At 37.3% G+C, this 23992-nt stretch overlaps 4 protein-coding genes across 17 annotated transcripts in view; 1 reads left to right on the top strand and 3 right to left on the bottom strand.

Moving 5' to 3' along the window:
• Positions 1-484, bottom strand: part of LOC139102513 (terminal nucleotidyltransferase 5C) — an 84607-nt gene extending 84123 nt beyond the window's left edge. Inside the window, exons 1-2 of the mRNA XM_070656456.1 lie at positions 370-484; positions 210-253 (exon numbers count right to left, since the gene is read on the bottom strand). The gene's annotated coding sequence lies outside the window, so the exon portion shown is untranslated. The remainder of the gene's footprint in view (positions 1-209; positions 254-369) is intronic.
• Positions 485-3962: 3478 nt separating this feature from the next.
• Positions 3963-10203, bottom strand: Bckdhb (Branched chain keto acid dehydrogenase E1 subunit beta). 2 transcript variants are annotated; one of them, XM_070657100.1, is made up of 9 exons: positions 10102-10203; positions 9533-9884; positions 9161-9238; positions 8810-9012; positions 8427-8582; positions 7705-7876; positions 6852-6997; positions 4909-4995; positions 3963-4548 (listed from the first exon to the last, which is right to left on the bottom strand). In XM_070657100.1, exons 2-9 carry the CDS (start codon positions 9669-9671, stop codon positions 4408-4410), a joined length of 1122 nt encoding a protein of 373 aa, XP_070513201.1. In that variant the 5' UTR covers positions 9672-9884; positions 10102-10203; the 3' UTR covers positions 3963-4407. The 2 variants fall into 2 exon arrangements, with proteins under 2 accessions (XP_070513201.1, XP_070513200.1); XM_070657099.1 differs by lacking the exon at positions 10102-10203 and having other exon boundaries at positions 9533-10013.
• An 18-nt stretch (positions 10204-10221) lies between these two features.
• Positions 10222-21053, top strand: LOC139102902 (KH domain-containing, RNA-binding, signal transduction-associated protein 3). 7 transcript variants are annotated; one of them, XR_011545785.1, is made up of 13 exons: positions 10259-10996; positions 11254-11375; positions 11461-11577; positions 11663-11978; positions 12107-12218; positions 12285-12401; positions 12716-12792; positions 15809-15905; positions 16385-17154; positions 17700-17908; positions 18221-18475; positions 18985-19646; positions 19810-21053. XR_011545785.1 is itself a non-coding variant. In XM_070657095.1 (11 exons), the coding sequence occupies exons 2-10, from the start codon at positions 10795-10797 to the stop codon at positions 13989-13991; spliced, it is 1254 nt and encodes a 417-aa protein (XP_070513196.1). In that variant the 5' UTR covers positions 10222-10338; positions 10435-10794; the 3' UTR covers positions 13992-14018; positions 14262-15311. The 7 variants fall into 7 exon arrangements, 1 of the variants encoding a protein (XP_070513196.1); XR_011545786.1 differs by having other exon boundaries at positions 17700-18475; positions 18985-19144; positions 19240-19646; XR_011545788.1 differs by having other exon boundaries at positions 17030-17154; positions 17700-18475.
• The window catches only part of Tfap-2 (transcription factor AP-2), a 202420-nt gene continuing 196413 nt past the window's right edge, over positions 17986-23992 (bottom strand). For all 7 annotated transcript variants that reach the window (XM_070657081.1, XM_070657082.1, XM_070657084.1 and 4 more), the window contains 3 exons: positions 20245-20386; positions 19916-20087; positions 17986-19616 (listed from right to left, as the gene is read on the bottom strand). In XM_070657081.1, the coding sequence (XP_070513182.1) occupies positions 19479-19616; positions 19916-20087; positions 20245-20386 (452 nt within the window). In that variant the 3' untranslated portion in view covers positions 17986-19478. The remainder of the gene's footprint in view (positions 19617-19915; positions 20088-20244; positions 20387-23992) is intronic.

Here is a 23992-nt window from a genome sequence, read left to right as displayed (position 1 = left end):
CATACTAGAACAAACCATGCGCACGCTTTGCGTGCGATATTTTTCTAAAGAATGTTTCCCACCCAAATTGTGCGCGTCATTATAATTGGGGACGTTAATTAATGATAATAATTTCTATATGATGATTACAATTGAGTAATCAATGGTCAACGGCGTGGTGCTGATTCAAGAAACTCAGCAACGAATTACAAAAAATATATGCGACTTACCAATCTGCATGAGCATCAGCGGAGTTGAAGATTTCTGCCGGTGGCTGTAACATAAAATAAAATATATTATTGTAGACATGTAAATTGGTTCTTAAAATTAATTAAAAAAAAAAGGTAAAAGTTTTTATTTAATATTTTATTTTTAAAAATGTATATTCACCTAAGAGTTGCTCCGCCGATGCAGGATGCCCGTCCCGGGCCTGCTCCTCCTCCCAGATGGGACGTGTCGAGTCATCCTTCCGCGCACTGGAAACTCGCGAACGCGACCGGGTGAAGTTACAATCGCGAAAATTACTGAACAAATTTTTCGACACTCCCGGATTAAAAAAAATCGTAAAAAAACGCCCGGTAACTATCGGCAGCCCCGAACGACCGACGAACCGGCTGCAGTTCGTATAATTTCGAATCGGCGTGCGGCACTGAGCGATGCGACGCAGCGGAGTTTCTCTTGACCTGAAACAAAAAAATAAAACAATTATTTAGTAGATATAAAATTTAATTAAATGAAAAAATTAAAAAACGTTATTAAAAATCCAAAGAAAAAATTGATATATACCCATGGGTTGCTCCGCCGGGGCAGGATACCCTTCCTGGGCCTCCTCCTCCTCTCAGAACATCAGATCCTTCCGCCGGAGTTGACCAGCTTCCTCTAGGCCACTCGAAGTTCATCCTCGCCCTGGTTATCTGCGAACAAAAAGCCCAGACAATTAATAAAAATTCCGCGAGTCTAAAATAGAAGGGTCACCTCAGAGAGATGTGCGCATAAGTAAGGATATAACTTATTTTACGGAAGGGAGATATACTCACACGTGCTCTCCTTTCCGCCTTTCCAAGGCCTTCTCCTCCTCTCAGAACATCAGATCCTTCCGCCGGAGTTGACCAGCTTTCTCTAGGCCACTCGAAGTTCATCCTCGCCCTGGTTATCTGCGAACAAAAAGCCCAGACAATTAATAAAAATTCCGCGAGTCTAAAATAGAAGGGTCACCTCAGAGAGACGTGCGCATAAGTAAGGATATAACTTATTTTACAGAAGGGAGATATACTCACACGTGCTCTCCTCACACGGATAATGGGGAGGAGATGATAGTTCTCGTACCGGACGGTTTTCGTTGAACGCAATACGCAGATGAGTATTACTTCCGGTACGGACACACGTGGCTGCTGTACGTGCGTAGCAAGAACGTGTGCCTCGCGTGACCGCTAGAGAAGGACAAGGCAACAGTGGAAGTAGTGAGAGAATATACCTAGATCGCGGTACTGCGCATGTTCGCGCTCGCCTCACCTTTCCTTCCCCCTCCGGCTACCTGTACGTCTACTCTCGTTAGATTTTGAGGTTATGTTACCTAGTGTGTCCAGGAAAAGACGTCTTCCACCGGATCGTCCTCGATCTCGACGCAAGAAGCTGGCTACGATGTAAAGCGAGGTATTTCTGATTCTTCGGCTGATTCTCGTCGGCGGAATAAACGACGCCGAGACCAAGCAGCGAACGAGACGAGCTACGATATAAAGTGTTTAATTTTTTTGTAAATAAGTACGGTCGTAAAGTCCTTTCTTTCTTTGCTAGATTAATCGCGCTGATGAAACCTCGCCTCATTTACTAAAATAGCATACTAATGTTGAACGATCTTTCATGCTTGAGATAGACACGTGCTATTATTCGTGATGGTTTCCAGCATCAGACGAGATAGTGCACGGATGTAATAAACGCGATACACCAAATATTTAGAGCGGTCGAGCAGTGCGCGTTAATTGCGGTTGCAACTCACTCACGTCGTGTAAACTCGTAAAAAAAAAAGAATGCCCTCGGGGTGTTCTACTAGAAATTGCATTATACTTTGCTAAAAACGAGATACGTGTAACGCACAAGATTATATGAACATTAATTACGCGATCTCGGGTAATAATCTCTCGTGGGTACGTTACACCTTGTTCAGATAAAGCAATCCTTTTTTTTTTACAGTCTTATGAACAATTGTCGTGATCTTGACATTTTTCTTCTGGCATTAATAGAAAAGATAAAATTAAATGTTGTGTGTTTTAAGTTTCCTACATTAAAGGAAGCGAATAAATTAAATATCGAAACAAGTCTTTTTCCCTATTTAATAAATCGCGAAAACTTTCTCTCCTACGTTTTTGTATATTTTACGTATTAAATGAACGTCTATGAGTAGCAGCCTATTAGCTGTCAGCTATTAATGTCGCGTTTTCTACTTGGAATTCTGTTGATATTAACGCGCATCGGTAGTTGACGACTACTTGATGGTTAATGGTGTTGTAAATTAAAAGTCACTATAAAGCCATTTGTCGCAAAAATACGTAGAATATTTTTCTTATGGACATTAATGATCTTTTTAAATTGGTCCACTTTTATTCATGTAATTTCAAGTGGGGACGAATAATGTTATTTTAGATAAGATAAAAACACAGCTGCGCAAGTTAATTTCATGATCGATAAATATGTTCGATAAATGTGTCCAATTGAAGCAATGGAAGCTTTCATTACCAGTTACTTATTGTTGTTGAAAAATTGTTCTGTATAAATCTATCTAACAGACTGACGTTCAACTTGGCACCAAGAAATATAAAAGAACACTCCAAATATTAATTTTATATGCTTGTATATTTAAATAAATTTTTGATTATCTTAATTATATTCTGTTTCGAGTTTATCTTAAATATTTCCTATCCAAAATTGATATTTTTAATCTTTTTGCGACGGAATAAAAAAATATTATGTCCTACGTTAACAACACTAGAATAAAACAACCTACTTAAATATTTGAATTAAAGGCTACTTTTATAACAATTAAAGTTTTTGTCGTTTCATTATCATTAACGAATCTTTATCAACTATTCTTTTTTAATAAAGAGAATTGCTAATTGGCATATTTTAACATGGAACTATCAGTGCATATAGAAAGATACTGATAAGTCGTACTTCCAGAGGAATATCTTAACTATTATTAAGCCGGTGAAAATGAGAATCTCATCTTTCGACGTCCGCGGACACATCGGTACCATATGTTAGCATGTAAAAGCCATTGCTCTATTCTCGCAAAAATCGGTTAATAAAAAGGTAACTCGTCGACCTTCGATATAGTCTACGCTTCGCGGCGACTGGTTCTCCGTCTTTCTTCTACTGCTATCAGGTCTTTCTGTATCTTTCTTCCGCGCTCTATCTGCGTATGTGTACATGCGTATGCCGCTCTGCCAACTTTCACGTATCATAATATACAGTGAAAGAATGTGGTTTCCCTTTCAAATTACAAAATATGCCACAAGCATATGGTTCAATTACACTTCCTTTTCTTTAATTTCGTTTTCCTTTTTTTTTTTTTAAACTCTAACTTTTTTCCTTGGTCCTTTTTTACCATCTTTATTCGATTAAAAGTGAACATCCCGTTGACAAGCGGAACACGACGGTCTAAAGGTTTAGACTGGAAAGGACAGCGCCTGGAGCTGAAACCTTGATTGAGATATTACATTGCCACGGCGCGCACAATCGGTGCGCAGTTTTATTGTTAAAGAAGGACTTAACCCAGATTTTATCGGCAAAAAAAAAATGATACCTGGACGATCCATCCTGAATGTTTATCCGATGTCTTTGTCCGAGCACGTTATTGCCACCGGCAAACGATTTGTATCCCCTTTCCATTGCTTTATTAATTTAGATAAGAGGGATGGATTTATGTATATTGCGACGAACTAGATCAAGGACATGGGTTTTGCATTTGTGATGTACGATCATTCGAATGCTTGGCGGTGAAAGATACATGCACGCACTTTGTTTATTTTTTAGATAAGTAATCGTTCTGGAAAGACAAAATTAATAGTTTACGAGTTAATAATCTATATATTTTATTTAATTTATTATTAATACTAGCAATTACGCTACGATTGATAAATTATTTATATATGTATAAATAACGAAATAAATAAACAAAGTGCATTAATTAACACGAATCTCGAGTATAAAGAACATCGTGTTTTACAAATTATCAACATTTTATGCATTTAAAAAATTGTAAAAAAGTTCTTTTAACGTAATTAAGAAAACTAATTGGTAAACAATGTTAAACGAAACATAACTAATATAAATCTCTGATAACTAGATAATTAGCAAACTTTTTTTTATGAGCAAGAGGTTCTTTTCTCCGTCACACAGGTACGCTTATACCAACAACGCTTTGTCGCGATTTTAATATGCGAGAACGTCTCGAACAGCTGCAAAACAACGCCATTTATCCGGTAGGTAGAACGGCTCGAAGATGTGCGGGAAAGGGCAGTCCCATCCAGTGACCCTTTGAACCGGCGCCTCCAAGTGCAGAAAACACTCCGCCTACATCATGAATAAGACAACATGCTGTCAGGGCAACTCATTGATTCAGTCCGCAATTAGTTTGATTAATTTTAAGGGTGTTCCGTCGCAACAACTTTCTAATACAAGAACTGTGGTATTAATTAAATGCGCATAACAAAGGCGAGAGATTTGAGGAACAAGACTAACTAATCGTTACCACCGTTAAAAACCGGTTTAGAGGGCTATTACGCGTGTAGACTTCCGACTTGGGCAGCAATTCACTCGCGCCATATAAGGGCCAGGGTTGATAGAATCTGGGCGTCGTGTTCGATTCAGGCATGATATTAGCGTGATGAGAAGTTGCATGGACATCCGCGAGAAAAGGGCTAAATACTTTACCTGTACGGTCGCGGCTATTTCCGCCCCAAATCCATTTGTCATCGGCGCCTCGTGGGCGATGATCAAGCGTCCGGTTTTCTTCACCGACTGCAACATTCGAATACACAGTATCATATACGGTAATTTATTATTGGCCGCTGGCGGGCTTAATTCGCGCGTGATTTACGCCTCGTCCCACATCGCGGTACAATAATAACTTCGCGATGCGCTAAGCGGGCGCATTAACGACGCCGTCGATGACGGCACGAGTCGTTTTGTAACAACTATCAAATACGGGCCTGTACACGACGCGATTCGACGCCGCAGAAATACAAACGGGAACGGTCAATCGAGACACGCATTAGACACACCTGCGTGCCTGCACGTAGGTGTGCGTTCGTCCCGTTGTAAATCATTGACAAAGGCAGTTAGATAGATAAGCGCGACCGAACGCTGAATACAGGTTCCTGTGACATTTTCGACGTCACGCTGACCTTCCCTGCAACTTTCAGGAGTTACAATCTTTCGTTACGGATACACCTCGCAAAAGCCTACGTCTCTATATTCATCGGATTGATATTTATAGGTTTCTGCGTGTCCACTATTAACCTTTATTAACGGGCGCCTTGCTGTCACAGCAAACGTTTGAGTTATTGCTCCCCTTCCTCATAACGTTCAATCCCTTTCAAACGCCTAAGGAGAATTAACGTAAATTAACTTTGCGTTCACGTTTAAAAGAATAAAATCGATAATGCTATTAAGTGTATCGTTTTCTTTTACTTGTAATAATTCATAATAATTAAATGTAAAAAGAACTAATATTTTTATCGCATGTGTGTAATCTGGTCTGATGTAATGCGTTACATAATGTATTATGTAACTTACTAATAAATGTTTAAAAAGACCGGTTGTTTTCTCTTAATTTTCAATTTTAAAATTATTATTGCTATAAATAAAATTCTAATTGCGTTTTATTTAAATTGATGATTACAGGCAATTAAGCTTTTTTACGTTCGCGGATCTGTTTTCAACTGAACTTAACGCTATTCTTTCAACTTGGGGTAAGCCGCGCGAAGATTTCTCGCGGCGCATCAGAATTTTGTTCCGCGAGAGCAGTTCATCTCGTTGCGAAATCGCGCGGCGTTTCGCAGGCAGGCACGTCGGAGAGTAGACAAGACGGCGAATCCGCGGCTGTATCGAAATTGCAGCAAAACGGGTTTTCAATTACGATCACTTCGTCACGTGCGTGCCTGTGTGTGCGTATGTGTACTTAATATAACGACAGCCTGCAAACCGCGAGTGGATAACGCGGTACGATCGGGCATATCATTAAGCGACCGGCGATCGATTAGCATAAATCAGCGCGATATTAGCGTCTATGGAAATTTGTATACCATCGTAATCTGACGGGGTATGCAAGCGGCCGACATCGCGATCGCTTCTCGTTTCGCGACAGCGGCGTGCCCGCCTCTCCATCGACGACACGACACAGGATGTCACGCTTGTTGTAAGATCGAATCGTGATATCGAATTCTCGCGCGATTACGGATTACATGCGACGATCAATCTTCGTACAGTCGTGAGAAGAGAGACGGGTCTCTTTCCCTCGACACTATCTCGACGTCCGCGACGTTCCAGCAATAACGTTAACAAATAGTACAAAGACTTGAATCTCTTTTCACGTAGGCCGGCAATTCTTTACATCAGAATCCGCATTTTGACGTTTGATCGTGACGCAGTTGTCGCCGAAGCGTCTCCGATTCGAATTAAATCAGGGGAAGCAGACAGGAGATTTCGCACGATCAACCCTTGAAATTCGACGTTAATAAAAAACGTGCACGAAATCATGAACGGAGTTTTCGTTTGTCGCGTATTCTTTTATACACCCGGGTTTTCACTTAATCGTTAAATCATTTCTTTCTCTGTCTCACACACACTCGCACACAAGAAGACTTATTGCGCACCTTGCACACGAGTTCCGCATCCCAAGGTAAAATGGAAACGAGGTCTATCACCTCGCAGGACACGTTGAGTTTCTTCTGGACCAGATCGGCCACCTCCAGCAATACGTGCACCTGGGTGCCCCAACCGACGAGTGTTACAGCGTCACCTACACGACAAAGTAACTTTAGATACATACATTTAAAAGCACGCGCATATGTTAATCGATGCGTTGATGAAAGCACGCGTTTCTTCTCGCATATCCTGTTTCAGGACCACTCATATCACGAGATCACTGCTGCGATATAATCGAAGGATACGATCACATTCTCGATAAATTATGTTCGTCTTTCGAGCTCGTCAGTGAGACTAATCACTTTTTACAACTTCAAACAAATTTTTTGATCTTCCGAAATGTTACTTTCGTTTACGTATCGCGGTGAAAAAATATACAAAGCAGAGCCTGTGATTGCTTTAAACACATTTCTTCGAAAAATAATTTTATAGCTGCAAATATTTATTCATAGCGCATAATCATTTCCGCGTAATCTCGAGATCCAAGCACTTCTAATAATACAAATTATAAATACGCGTCAAAAACAGGAACTTGTTGGTGAAAACATCGCTCTCAATCAATGCCATTAAAATCAAATTAATAAAATACTGTTAATTATCATCAATAGATTCGAAGGCCAAAAAAGAGTAATAATTCTTATTCATTGTATAAAACAGTATTGAATTAATAATTTTGCATACAAATCGCGTATAAATTGTGTTATTTAAAGTACTTAAAATGTCAAACATAAATTATCGATACATATTTTTGAGTATACTGTTCAATTAAATACTTAAGTTTCTGATTATTTCAAAATTTACCTTTCTTTACAATCTCGGCTTTGCCAATTTCGATTTTGTAATGTGCGGTAGGCACATCGTCTATCGCTACACGATAGAGAACTTTGGGCTCAAACATGATACACGGATCTGGCTCGTTGATGCAACTCAGCAGAAGACCCTTTGCGTGCATCGCTCCACGAGGCACGACGATCTAAAAAAAAAAAGAAAAAGTAAGTAAGATATGTTCGTTAAAAAACGTAAATTATCTCCTTCGTTATTCCTCCCGTGATAATCGAAGGCTACTGGACAGCCTCAAAACAAGCATAAAATCGATCGGATTCAGGTAACATCGACCGGCGATATTACGCCGCGTTCGTTCCTCTCGTAATCACGATGCACAATAGCGGTATTTGTGCATGAGTGTGCGCGGGCAAAACTTTCTTAATGCATACGTAGAGCGTATAAGTCGTACAATATTCATGGAATTTGTTGAGGAAAGTTCTGAGCTCACGGCTCTACAACCGGGGATATAGCGAGAGCTATACCTGAAGAATGTTATTGACGATGAAAATTCGGTGGCGAAGCTCGTCCTGCCACGTAATTATTCAGTCAGATGAGCCAATTCTTGGAAATAAGATCCTTTCGGTTATGGCTATGAATAGAGAGGTGCCTTAGCTTTAATATGTTTTTCAAGAAGAAGGAACGTGTTACATTCAATAAATAAAATCAAGAGATTAAAGAAAAAAAAATCTTCTACTAACCTTCAAACCAGGAGTGTGTGCGAAATAGGCTTCTGGGCTTTGAGAGTGATAAAGACCGCCGTGGCCAACTGCTCCGCAGGGCGCTCGAACCATGAGTTTGCCGCAGTCAAACATGTTGCCGCTTCGATACCTCACTTTAGCAGCTTCATTTACCAACTATAAGAGAAATGCACACACAATCTTATTAACAGCTCGAGATAATTACTTTACCTATTTAATTAATATATATACATTACGCGTTACTTATAAAGAGTAATTTAAGGCTGCATAAAGTTTCTACGCGTATTATATTTTTTTAAGTTTTGTACCGTTTCTTTCCTTAAATAATTAAATATTGTTAAATATTGGGCGGAGAGAGGGGGTCTAGTAAATGGATACAGTACTTGATCAAAAGCAGGAAATATATAATCTGCAAATTGAATCTCGGCAATTGCTGATATTCCTGCGTTAGCCAGACCAATTCCAAAACCAGCAATTCCCTGTTCGCAAAGAGGAGTATTGAAGACACGATTGGCACCGAAACGTTTCTGTAAATCCGATGTACATCGAAAGACGCCTCCAAATGCCACGTCTTCGCCAAACACCACTAAAATTAAAAACAAAGTTTGTTAATTAAACACACACACATAAATATATATAATCAAATTAAATATATGTTTAAATAGAAAAAATATTTCATATAAAATATTCATAGATAATATGACGAAATAATATTAATGTAACAATAGTTTTACCAGAACGTGGATCATTTTCCAACGCGATACCAAGTCCATGGTTTATGGCTTGAAACATATTTAGCTTTTGGGTCTCACCTGAAAGCAAAATTATTTCGTTAATAACTTTTTCCATTCTTTCTATCATCTGTTAGCTTAAGTACATGATATTTTTATTCTAAACGTTTTCAACGCGTCGCGTTTGGTCACATACAGTGAACTGGGTGATAAACAAATCTCAAACGCTCTATAATCAGATTACGCATTGAGCGCGCACGACGTATGTAACCATATACATACTGTTGACTTCTCGCGTGCGGTTCTGGATTTTGCGTAGAGGATTCTTTAGGAAATTAATAAGCACACGCTTCCGTGTGGCTGGCATTCACTTACCGGCGACAGTCGGGTTGCTGCTCGGGAAATATGTAAAGTGCAGTTTCCTGGCGTGATTCTCGGTAGAGATCTCGCCGGGGTCCAAAAGCAGCCGCCTTCCGGCGTGCCGGAGTCTTGCGCCCAGCCTACCGAGGATCATTGTTATCTCTTTCGGTTCTCGGTGCTTCTAATTCTTTCTGTCTCTTTCGCGCTCCACCGGTTTTCTTAATCCTTTCTCCTTCGTTTCGGCTCGTTCGCCACACGCTGGGAAGTCGCGAACAGGCCTTATCGCTTTCTTGCACACAATACCGATATGCCGTCGGAGTTTCCTTGACCCCTTCTCCCCCCGTGTGTATTTTGAAATAGGCTGCAACTGAGGCAAAGTGCGTGTAAAAGTTAGGACGTGCGTATGTTCAGACACGCGTGATTGGACGATCGTCAACGTCGCTGATCGCGACACGAGCAGAAAACTGGTTTCTAATGCAAGTTCGAAGAACGTGACTCAACGAAAAAAGGGGATAAGATTTCCCGGAGTGGGAGTGCGGAGAATCGCGAATATCGCGATAAGTCGTCGGCGATGTCAGCAATACCTGAGTGCGCGACTTCGACAGCTGCCGTCTTCGTTTTTGCGATCACAGATCTCGTCGTGAGTGACGCTTGACGTCGACTGCGCGTCATAGACTGTTGCTGAGAAGTGCGTTTCGATATCATGGTATTTAAACGCCTTAAGTCACCGTATCGAAAGAATTTTTTCTTATCATACCTCGTCTCCCTCTCCGTCCTCAGCCCAACGGCGGATGTCAACGGTCGGATGCCTGAAAAAAACGGTAAATAACTGGTTGCTAATCAGTATAACTGCTCTAGAGTTACGCGTAAGACGAACAACGAATCAGATCGAGTAAGATTTTATGATTTTTATTTAGTTGGTCAAAGTTTTCTTCTCTGTTTTGGACCGATGTCGCGTTATCGACGACTACGAAGAGCATCTCTAGGTACACTTTATCAGCGGACTCTCTATCTTACCGGCGACGGAACACAGTTGAATTATCGAAGTGAAACCGACGTGTCAGCAGGCTGCGGCCTGCAATCACGGTGATGATCCTCGGCGGGCTCGTCAACTAAAACTAGATGCGCGTGTGCATATTGTCGGCCATTACAGATTTGCTCTGACGGACGCCGTCGCTGCGACTCGCGAGCGTGGCATTTTGATAAGTATCCCTCAACACGCGGGTACCGGGAGCATCGCCGGCAGCGGTCGAAAGAGGATACGGATTTTGTCGATCATGGACATGGACAGATCGAGCAACGGCGAGTACAAGTATCAGAGGGAAGAGGATGCCGACGACAAAGCCAGGTCTTTGGATGAGTCTGAGGAGAAGGACCACCAGGTCGACAAGGCCGGCGAATATATGCATGAACTCCTACAGGAGAAGGTCGAGCTGGATGGCCAGAAATGGCCCAATGCAGTTCGGTTGCTGGATCAAGGTAATTGGAAGAGATAACCTCCCTACGAGTAAATATCTTTGTCTAGTAAGCGATCTTGGAAAGTCATCATCCTAGTGAAAAGCCGCCGAAATATATGTGGACTGTATTTTTTGCTTGCAGTGAAACTTAGTGTGCAATAACTATATTAACTTCCCAAAATTCTTCGGTTCTTAATTAATTTTGATATTCGAGTTGTTGAAGTGTGTGTTAGTTATTTGTAAAATTTAACAAAAATATTACGCCGGTATGTTTTATAGAAATTCAGAAAACGGAAACTATGCGAAGACCAATGAGGGAATCAAAATATGTAGACATTTATCGCGAAAAACATGTTCGTGTTTCTGTCAAAGTTTTGATACCTGTTCGTGAACACCCTAAGGTAAGTGACCCTCTCTATAATAACCTTTAAGTCAAATAGGTTTGAGATCGATTTGTTGTATAATTGTTATATAATTTTACTTTAGTTTAATTTTGTTGGAAAACTGTTGGGTCCGAAAGGTAATTCTCTAAAACGACTGCAAGAAGAAACATTGTGCAAAATGGCAGTGTTAGGTAGAGGCTCAATGAAAGACAAACAGAAAGTATGTTGTAAAAAAAAAATAAATCTTGCTCTTATTCTTTAAAAAAAAAATTTTAAGATGTTTTATACGGATCTTTTAATTTTAGGAAGAAGAACTTAGGTCTTCCATGAATTTAAAATATGCACACCTTTCTGATGATTTACATGTTGAGATCACAGCTATTGCCCCACCTGCAGAAGCTTACGCTCGCATTGCCTTCGCGCTTGCCGAAGTACGGAAATACTTAATCCCAGATAATAATGATAATATACGCCAAGAACAAATGCGCGAAATGGAGATGACTATGTCTGATGATACCGTCTCGAACGATCGCAGACCCTCGATGAGAGGACCTTCGAATCTTGGTGTTGGTAATGTACCAAGACCTGCTACAAGACAGGCAATGCCTAGAACAGCTAGAGGTTGGTTTCATATAAAAACTAATATGTAAAAATATTCATTCACTTCTCGTCCACATTTGAGATGTTAAAACGTGTATACATACGTAAAAGATTTATATACGATTTTTTTAAGTATATAATTTTTTTAGCTATACTTCCTCCACCACCCGTCAATCGTGGACCTACTCGACCTGCACCATCCAAATCAAAGGTTTTCTCAATTTTGGATCGTGCAAGGACTGCTATGGATCAAAGTTACAAGTGAGTTTACATAATAAAACTGCTCTGTTAAAAAATACAATGACTATTAAAATTGAATTTTTGTAGCTATGATACTCAAACTCCTCCACCGGCGAATCGAACTGGAATGCATCATGATTACGATTATCATGGCTCGTCAAGTAATGCTCGTTATGTCGATCGTCATTATACATCAAATTCAGGGTATGTAATAAAAAAAAGTAAAATAAAGATTAATATAAAGTTCCGATAATACATGTAAAAAATCTAATGTGTGAACGCGGACATTTATTGGTGATATGTGTGTTGTGGTATATTATTTTTGTAATAATTCTTTTTTTTTTTATGTCTCAATCAGTGCTCATTTGTAAAGTAATACATACACTTATATAAAAGTTAATGATGTAATATAAGCAGAAAATCGATTTTTATTTTGTGTATAATATTCTTCTTTTGCAAACTTATTTTATGTGATAGAATTAATATCTATTTAACAAAGATTAAATTTTTTTTTAAAGATATACAACTTACGAATACGATGATGATTCTGCACCACATTCTTCACGCGATTATTACGAATCTTCAGACTATCCAGGTAAAGTGTTACATTTATATAATTGTTCTTATTTTATATTCTTATTTTAATAAAATAATGAATTTTTTATATAGATTATATATTTATACAATTTTTTTAATACTGAATAATATTAAATTTTTTTACTACACTTACGCAGGGTTTATTGTCATGTTAATTTTGTTATAATTTTTGTAATATTAATAATCATAAATAAACGTTAAAAAGTTATAATTATTTATATAAACTGCAATTATTACAATTATGTGGAAACATTAATACAGTGTATAATAAGTTGATATGTTTAAAACAAAGTTATTGAAAGCTTCTATGGGAATGCATTAAATATTAAAAATAATAATTATAAATAATAACTTTTAATTATATATTTGCAAATTTAAATTTATATGTCGCACAAAAATAATTTTAGATTAATAATTGTAAATATCCTTTTCATCAAATATTGACTATTTTTTAAGCCCCTAATAATCACCAAATTAATAAATTAATTAAAATTAGAACCAATTAATAATTTCTTTATGTAATTCTATAAAGATTGATAATGTCTAAGAAATTTTTAATAATATTATATAGAAATTAATTTTAATGTAATTTTTCAACATAAACGTTGTCTTTCTTTTAAAACCGTTGACGCACAAAAGAAAGAATTACACAAATAATACGTAATAATTTATATTGACAGCCAATAATAACTTATATGATTTTTTAAATTTATGAATCGTGCTATTCCAATTGAAGCATCAGACGTAATTTAATTTCGCTGTAATATCAAAATTTAAACCCTGCCGTAAATTAAAATAAATGCATGATGTCGTATATTGGCACTGAGATTTTTAATATCTCGCTATACTAAGGAATTGCCCTCGTGTTGTATCTAAATAATTAAAGCGCATCAATCCATATAATTCGCAGAGGAATCGTCAAGCCGCGCTTGGAAATCTTACAAGACCACAACGACGTCGGGTGCAGCTTCGCGCTACCGCACCACCCCATATACACGACCTTCCAAGTAAACACCTATAAAAAAGTCATCCGTTAAATTTTCTTTTATCTTAATTATCCATATTCCTCTAAATGTTTTTTTTTTTACATTATTATTTCATAGCGTTGCTAATCCATTGGCAGCTAATCTTCCTAATGTACGGCGGCCTATGATGCCCACTATGCAGAAACCGATAAATGAAAGAAATCGTCCTTAATGTATCGACGACGTGAAGATTAACACGGTAATAATGCGTAAATATTTTTATCTTGATTACTGAGTTAGTGAGGTAACATTAATAAAAAATTTATATTTTAAAGCAGATTTATTTCCCGTTTAACTTTTTCTTTTGTAACAAAATTAAAAAACTCAAAACGAGATAGATGCTTACACTATCTCGTTTTATTTATATTTCTTTTTTAATTAACACTGTATTTGGATTTTATTTTATATTAATTTTTTTTTTTATAATTTTAATAATTTTCAGATTATTTTTCGCGGCCACTGGATAACCAGGATAAACATATAAATTAAATTCACTAAACTATATTCAATAAAGAATTTTCGCATCGGCTAAATTTTAATTATTCGATTTGCTACTTTTGAACGCGATGAAAATTATTTCTTTCGAGAGTTCTTCCTCAATTCTTCCTACTCAATTGTTTTACAATACGATTCTCATTCAGTATATTTTGTTTTTTGTCAAATATTATGTCCGTGTCCTTAATCCTGTCTTAAATATGATTGTTTCATATGGATTGATTTTTAGTTATTGAAAAAAAAACCACAGGTGGATACATGAAATTATTCAAAATGAACAATTCAAAATAAAAAAAACATTAACTACGCAATTAATGTTGCATATAATGAAACTAAACTTATAAACTTTTTAATAGTCGTATACTCGACATTATATATATGTAAAGTGTGAATCAGAGGCTAAAGAAATAGTTTTTTTTTCTTGTACTTAATGTCTTCACAATTTGAAAATAAGTTAAAAGAGACATTAAAAGATAAATCTGATATTTAACCGTTTGACTTTTGATCACTTATATTACCATAAATTTTCCATTGATTCGAATAAGATACAGTAAACGTATATATTCGAATACTTGAAGTATCGAAGTAATAGTGGATTGTAAATAGAACAAATTAAATGATTTAAATTACATATGATATAAACTAAAATTATAAATTGACAGACATATAATTAATATACACATACATACATACATACACGTAATATAATTGATATACAAGAATTTATTATTATAATATGATACTATATTACTTGCTTAATATGCACAGCTTCTATTGATCAAAATTTAAATGCATAACATATAGATTTACAAAAAATATTAACAAGTCATATTATCTAATATGTAGAACATTGGAAGATTATGTTAAACTGTAGTCATACATATAAATAATTTCCAACATGAATATTTAAAAATATGTAGACTGTAATTCATAAATCTGTCATTAAAATGTAATATGTAATTTTCAAAACTTGAAATAAACATGAAATAAAAAATAATATTCAAATATTTTTGTTTTGAAAGGTGCCAAAATAAATTTCCCAACCAAAGCTAAGACTCTAATAATTCTAAATAAAATTTTGTATGTTGACTCCCAATAAATATTATAAATTTGTTAAATGATATGTTATATATTATGAAAACTCGCTATTGTTTTAAAAACAAGTGGTATCAAAATACTTTCTTAAATGTTGACGATTAAAAAATATAAAATATAATTACGTATTATATTGAAAACTTATAAATACGTGAAAGGTATAATTTTGACAGAATACATATATTAAATAAAATATACAAAAAATATTTTTACCAAATAACTAAATAATTTTTTATAAATATATAAATATAGAGCACTTTGAAATAAAATCAATAAATATAAAGTACTTCTTGACAAGGGAGTTTTATTTTTTAAAATTGTTTTATAGAATTGTGACGTTTCATAAGAAATCATTTCTATTATTTTATTCTAATATTGTTATTCATATATTTCACATAGGTGGATAAAAGATGTTGAAGGTTTTTGATTATGAAGATCGTATGGGAATCGTTAATCATGACAGACTTGCGGTGCCATCAGTACACTAAAATTTGACGTGAGTACATTTATGCTTTATTATTTTAATCTATTCAATTATTTGTCATATGATTTACATATGATAACAATTGCTAAATAAAGCTTTCAAAAAACAAAAAATTTAATCTTTTATGTAATAAATGTGATAAATTTTGTAAGTAAAATTATTTCTCTTTCTAGATGTTTACGCTTTAATATCACAAAATCTCCAATGTATTTATTATATTATAACAAATTATAAAATCGTATTTAATTTTAATTTTTCTAATTAGTATTGTAATATACAGGTAGTCATTTTATCACGAGGGATTGCTTAGAAACAATATTCTTATTTATTTATCACACACCAATATACAAAAATGAACTGTATAATCAATATCAGAATATAATATACTACGAAATTCAAATATATTTAATAAAGATATATCTGAGTATCTTACAAGATTAGAATAATGCTTCAACTTGAAACAAAAAAATCATCTACAACATTCTTTGCAGTTGGCACAGAAATTCTGGTAGAAAAACGTATTTCTACGGCCGTTCTAAGGATTATAAATAAGTATTAATTTATGAGAATCCTTAGTTTCTAACAAGTCGCATCTAAGTAGTTGTGAGTGAAAATAAGGTGCCGAGTTTTTCTCTCCCTAACTTTTTCCTAACTAATTCTGCGTTATGAACCGGTAGCCGTAAACGATGTTTCGTAATATTCGACCATTTAAAGTACAACCGAGGGTTGCGTTGAAGCGTCCACGTATCTTGTAATTGTCGAAACGCATGCTGTTGATTTTCATCGCAATCTTTGCGTAATAATTATACCATTATTATATTAATCATTTCGTATGCGTCGTTTTATTTGGAACAATACCACAGTATCAAATTGTTTCTAGCGTGCATTGATATACATCAGGCAATGATCAGTAGAGTAATCTTTGACTTAAATTCGCTAACGCAAAATTTCTATTTACCGTGTAATTAATTGGCAAGATAAAAAGGGCGCGCAATAAAGATTACATTGCTGATCACTTAGAACAAATGTCTGTTGAATTAATAATGTGTCGAATTTTTAAATAATGGATGCGCAGAATATAGAGACGCCAAATTAAAAAACTTTAATGCGTTTTAACATTTACAAAACTTTTGCAGTTTGCATAGTGCAGAGGCGACTCCACTGCGAGAACAAGCTACGCAAGAGGCTACACGGGTTCAATACGAGTATTTGGAGGATTCGCTTACCCGAAGAAATTGCTTGTATCCGAAATCTTCACAAGGTATTCAATAACTCGTGTAAATGTAAGAATATGAATATAAGCGGGTGTGAGATCTTTATTTAATGGAATTGATCCTTCGCGTGAAGAATTTCACGCCAGATCTCGATAGCACAACAGTATGAATTTTTTTTTTACCTAAAAGCTTTGCCAATTCTAGAGCCGCCTCTAACACTAAGGGAAGACGCATGTCTTCGTGGTATGGTTCGATCCTACGGCAACGAGCCGGTTTCGCACATGCCGCTCCCGCTAATATTTCACTTCTATGAAAAAACATGGAATGTATAATGTATTTTTTTTATCGGTTTACATCTTAGTAATGTGTACGATTATATCACAAGAAAGATTCAAATATTCTGTACATAATCTGCGACGACGTGAGGCGATTGGTATTCGAGATCGCCTCTGCCTCCTTTTCACCTTCTCTCTTTCATTTTTTTTCGTCTTTCCCGCTTTATTTTTAATCTTACATTTATATATACTTTTATATATATATATATATATATATTTACGCCTAAAATTTAATTACAAAGTTAGATATGTCTCAGGTTCACCTGGTATTGTACTTGATACAATTTTTCGTGACCGGCGAGTCACGACGACGAAATGCGGCCGACGAGCGTGTCTGCGCGTCGCTCCCGACAAGACTTCCGTTCCGCTACGCGCATATTATTCGCATGCTCGAGGAAGCGCTTTTCCGTTGCGCTGTTACCGCTTTTCTTCTGTGTCCAGTTTTTTTTAGCCGTCAGTCGCTTACGTTAGTAACTCGATATTGATAATTGGCACATCTTTTTAATGGCAAGTTTTGCATTGGCACGATAATGGCCTTGGGGAATAGCCTTGAATGCAGTCTCTTCAGAAGAGATGTTAATCATTTATTGTTCGATGTTGATGGTTTCTTTTTTAAATGATAAACTCTCTCTTAAATGCTAAATTCTCTTGCCGACTAACAATGAATCGGAATCTAAAGGTAGCAAATTATTCTGAGCTATAAAAAGATTGTCAAAAATTGTCCAAATAATATATTATTTTAATTACATAACTAATTTCTTTAATGAAATATTTATAGGAAAGGACAGTCTCGTCAGAAGGACTTCATGGCGATTCCCTGGACTTTTAACGTCGATCCTGACTATTACGTGAAGGTGCACGTATGAAAGGCAGAATACCCTTGCTTGCGGCTAATTACACGACATTCCATTAAGATTAATATCATCAAAAGTGACTAAACTGAACTGATACATCGGTTACCAAAAACTAAGTTGCACTTTGATATATGACCTGATGATATATTCTGATTACATACAAAAAATTTGCTGTTTGGGTAAGTCTTATTAATGGAAGCACAGCTTTACTAATAAGGAAGTTATTTCTAATTATTCCATAAATTATAAAATAAATCAAAATGTACATTAAAAGCGAAATAAATAAATATCGATTGTTTTTGTCCCTTGATCGTTTAATTAATAAGTATTTTTGTAATTTAAAACAATTTACGAATTTTATCTGTCTAACGGATTGTTTATTAACAATTGTAAGTTATAGATTGAATTGCAAGTTGTGGGAGATAATTGTAACACTAATAATTTGTTCAATTAATATTAATAATTGCACTATAAGTTTCTCGCATTTTTCGAGTATCATAAATATTTCACGTAATTGTCTTTATCCGATCTCTCCACAAATCACAATTTTTTTTCGTAAAAATTTTTAATAGAAACGACAATACCGCTGCGAGAAAAATAAGCTTATATACTTTCACATCTGTCGCGTTTGTTACCAACTACATATTCAAAAGTGATGATTTTTAATCTATCTATTATTAAATTGCAGATTTAAAGAAAGAAGTTGATCTGTCATATTTGCAAATCGGTGGGACAAAGGGAGACGTTCTTAAATGTTTTCGAGGCAACGTACAGCAAAACGAATGGAACCTATATCAAAGGCGACCAGCGACAACGAGTTAAACACCTCAGCAATTGCATTTCCCGAGGTTTAACTTATTTATGAAATGAGAACTCTTCGTTTCTCCCTTTTCTTATTCGCCGACTATCCCTGATTGCACATTTTTTCGCACGTATCACGCAGTTTGCGTATCGAATTGCCTACGGAAGCTTACGACCAGCCAACCTCGGCGTACGGAGGGCACGTGAGACGTCGCACGCAAGTACCAGCACCGAGTGCGTCGCACGTGTACGCGCGTACGCGTATCCTAGTGGTCCATCACGAGCTTTCCGCAAGAGCGATGGACACACGGAAGCTCAGTTGTACGGCCAGGAATGCCTGATAGACGTGACCACATTCGAGGTAGGCGGGTCTTCCGTGCGTCACTTCTTCATGTCGTTCATCAGCGCGCCGTCCTTACTTTTATTCGAGTCAAGATTCGACTGTTGACTGCTCGTCACGCCACTACCGTTCCCAGGATACATTTTCTCCAGATGATTCAAAGACTCGCTTAGGAACTTCTGCAATGGAAAGTGCGTTTGTATTTTCGGGTAAGTCGTATATTTCTAATTAACTAGACATTAAAGAATGCGTGTCACTTACTCTTATTTCTTACACGTTAAAGAAAACTTTTATATTTAATATAAATTACGGTAACAAGATACGGAGTTTAAACATTATTTAAATATCACAGCTTTATTTTCATTCTTTCAGGTTGAGATTCTTGCATTGCTCTGTTAGCAGTCGAGCGGTACGCAGTGACCGTAACAAGAGACAAGATAATAATATAGAACAGAATCACTTTTTACACTCTCGTTACCTGTATAGCCGTTAAAGCGGCCACGATAGCAGGACTTCCGAATCCGTGTGATATGAGAGAGAAATGAGTGAGATGTCTCTGTATACTGGGATCGAGGATATGCTGCGGTCGCGTATTGCAAAGTGGCGATCTGTCCTGGTTCAGAAGGTCCATCAGCTCTTTGGTGATTTGTCTAAAAGCAGCGATATGTCAATTATGCGAATAATTAATAGCGCGCCTTATCCAAATCGATATTAAATTATTATTCAACGTGTTCGAAAAGCGTAGTCAACTTAAAAATGACGGACAGTCGAAACTTTTACCGAAGAAACTTTAGTGCTTATGCTTACTTGGTGGCATGAAGAAGTTCTTTTCTCCTGTAGGAGTCTTGTGGCTCGCAATGCTGCCGACTGAGATACTCGGCGACTTGTTTCGCGGGGAATTCGGTTTCGCAAACGTAGCCGAAGTCTCTGGCAAGGTGAATGGCTTCTCCTGAAAAGAATAAAATATTCACGTGTAATACGCGCGTGATGCCATTATGTAAACTCGCTACGCACGAGTATGCATAACGGTCGATGAAAACGATCGCCAAGTTTTATTTGACTTACGAAACACTATTCGTAGTATTTCGAATAGTTCAACATAATATATATATATATATATATATATATATATATATATATATAAAATAATATAAATATAATTTTGTTTAAATATATATAATTTTGAGTAGATTTTGCGCATATGCCATTGTTCTATTTTATGTGGCATAAATTACAGCTCGTGCGGTTGCAGCCATCATTATTTTAATAGACCGTGCCATTAATCGTACGTGTTTATGTCGGACCTGTCGTAATGCTTTGTGTAGTAAAGTTTTTACTGCGACCACGACAAAGAAAGAGGGAGAAACGGAGGGGAAAAAAAAAAAATGCGTAGCGAGCAGATGCATTAAGCGAAACGAGATACTACTAACGTAGCTGTGAAAAGCATGTAAATAGTTTGAAACTGCTGATGTTTTGCGTTGTTTAGCGTTACACAATGTTGCATATATAACGTTTGCTACCTCACTCGCACTGATTTTACGTAATTTTATTAATGTATTCGCTTAATATATTCAATAAGAACAGATATATGTAAAGTAAAACGGCATAAGAACTTACTTTTATACGACACTTTTATTTTCTATCTAAACCGCAAGTCGCTCGATTACTCCGGGCCACTAATCATCTAATCCTAGAGTGACAGATGCACTTAAGTCATATAATGGAGAGCAGGTTTTCTGATAAGAATATTTACATGTCTCGGAAATTATTATCACATACAATTGACGCAAATTCGCGTTTCGAGGGCACAATTTAAAAGCGCGAAGAAAAAAAAGATAAAAAAAAAAAGAAATGTCGAGGCAAACAAATTTCTTTGAAATAATCGAGAAAAATTGTCTTAAGGTAATGTCCTTTCTAATTTCCTATCTTAATCTCGATTATTTTATTGTTGGAATAAAAAAGTTAAAATAAAAAAAAGGAAGGGAAAGCTAGAAAGGTGGCTCTTTCCCAGCGAAAAAAAAAAAAAAAGATCCTTTACGAAACGAGTATCCCACGACGTCGAGCGGGTATAATATTATAGTTTCGTGCGATATTTATCGGCATGGATACCACGTGTGTTTTTGCCGTCGCGTTTTCTGCGGAATTCTCGTATTAGGCGCGCAAAACCGATAGTAAGTTAACTATCGGCGATCTTATCGACATCGTCGGACGCGGTGCAAATTTCCACCCTCCCGCCCTTCGTCCCACGTTCTCCGCGTGCGAGGTGCAACAGGTCGTTTCGGTTACGCTTCAGCCCGGCCACGAGCAGTTCTTCCGCGCGAATTTGCATATCTCCCCTCCGCACCGTATCTCACCTTCTTCTAATCTCTTTTAAGTAAATTAGCGTGTCCGTCGGCGTTACCTTACCGATATGCGCGCGCTTCGAAACCTTTACGATTATGATCGCAAACGCGAACGCACGTCCCGCGTTTTATCTCATTGTACTTTAGTTATTTAAGAAATCCTGCTGGCGCGTCTATGCCGACAGATGCTAGACAGCTTGTATAGACGGCAACGTGGAATATTCATGGAACATTATTTATAATCAATTTTCGTATACCTTACTCTGTTTCAAGTACAGTTATATGCGACACCGAATACGCTCCGGAGTTGAGCTGATACGGTATTATCGTAAAAGTTGCGTGGATAATGTATGCATATGAAATACGAAAAAAGGTTTTGTATACTGAGCGACAGCACGTGGATTACTTTAATGTTACAGAATAAACTTGGCAACAATCTAATAATTAAATCTAGTAATTAAAAACTCATTATTGTTACACGTGTTACGTGACGTAATACAATTGAGCGAAACGGCATCGAAATAAAATATTACACGCAGCGTTTGCGCTCGATTCCACGGCGCGACGCGAAGGGATGTCCTTATCGAGTAGAAGGCGATATGACTCAATAAAACGAAGGGACTTGCGGACCGCACGTCGAAGATCGCCGCTAAGGGAGTTCGCTTAGATGGGAGATCCAGATTAGCGCGAATAAACGAGAACGAGCGAGTAACGTGACTCGCGCGAATTGTGCGCGATGAACGAACCGCTTGACGACTTTACCGTGTTGATCGCGAATCAATCGACGGTTGATCGAAAATCGCGCAATTGACGCGATGGCGCAGCAAAAAGGTTGTTCGGAAAAATATATACATTTAATTACATAGCTGAGTAATTTTATTTTTTATCCCGTCAGCGCGTGCTGCGCGTAAGATTGCGTTGCAATCCGCGCGCAGTTTTCTTGATTAATTCAATAAAATTCTTATCAGCAACGTATCAGTAAAAAGAGAAGAAGACACCTTGAGCTCGTCGAGTGCATAATAAAAAACATAAACGGATTAACTCGACGCCGAGCTCGGTGCTTCCGTGCGAGAAAGACAGCGTCTAGTTGAACCTATTGCTGTCTCACTCTTCTTACGCGGTCGTCTCTTTCTATCTAAGGACCGAAATCTCTAATGGTCACCTTCAGTCTAGTTGCGGAGGCGCGGGTGGAAGGACGTGTCGGTAATCGCTCCGCAATTATCGCGTATTTTCGATCGCGGATAGGGAAGTATCGCGTACAAATAAGTGTCGACGTTATCAATTCGGGTACGAGGAATCATTTTATGTACTCCTGGGTTACTCTATTCATCGTTTTCTGCTTTATTTTGGACTCCGAAAAAGTGCTCCGGAACGACGAGGTTACGTCGCGAGCGCAGCGCGCGGAGGCGTCCGACCTGAATTGCGTCGCGTATTATTCGGACATTTTCGACCACCGGCTCCCATTACAATTTTCTTCGGCAGGTTCCGACAACCGCGAATTGCGCGGGAGGAGCGGAAAGAGATCCGCGCCTCGTCCGTCTTCTTCGTCGCGACCGGGGTTCTCATTCCGTTTTGAGAAAATAATTTTTAAACGAACTCGAGAAAGACAAAGTGCGCGGAGAACATTTTGTATCGCGACCCTTCTCGTTCGCCGCTTGATGCAACTTCTTCACATCGTTCGTTCCGCCGAGAATTGACCGAAGAATTAAAAGGACCTCGCTTTACATCGTGGCCAGCTTCTCGTCTCGAGGACGACGGGAATGAAAACCCAACACGTCAGGATAATCCAGAAACTGTCACGGAAGGGAGGAAGGAAGGAAGGAAGGAAGGAAGGACGGCTGGAAATTCATCTACCCTAACTTAACACCGGAAGCTACAAATGTAAGTACAAATTCACCTAATTGTAATTGTCATAAGAAAATTTTTATAATTAATTAATGTCCCCAAATATAATGGCGCGTGTAAATTGGGATCTTTTAAAAAATAGCTGCACGCTTCGCGTTTGTTCCGAGTCGTTATAAATAATAGAAAAGAAACATACTGCGAATGTATCGCGTGCGCTTCTTATTTCAGCTGCAATCGGATTTATTTTTATTCCCGCTCGTAAATATTCTTTTATAATGAGTTTCGTCGGCCATTTGAATCCCCTGAGCGATAGCTCGTAGAAATTTGCTTGCCGTACAGGAAGATAGAGCAGCCTTATTCGTCTCTGT

The sequence above is a fragment of the Cardiocondyla obscurior genome, linkage group LG05 (genome assembly GCF_019399895.1).
Source record: "Cardiocondyla obscurior isolate alpha-2009 linkage group LG05, Cobs3.1, whole genome shotgun sequence".
Lineage (NCBI taxonomy): Eukaryota > Metazoa > Arthropoda > Insecta > Hymenoptera > Formicidae > Cardiocondyla > Cardiocondyla obscurior.
Note: the sequence above shows the minus strand (reverse complement) of the source record. Positions and strands in the feature narration are given on the sequence as shown.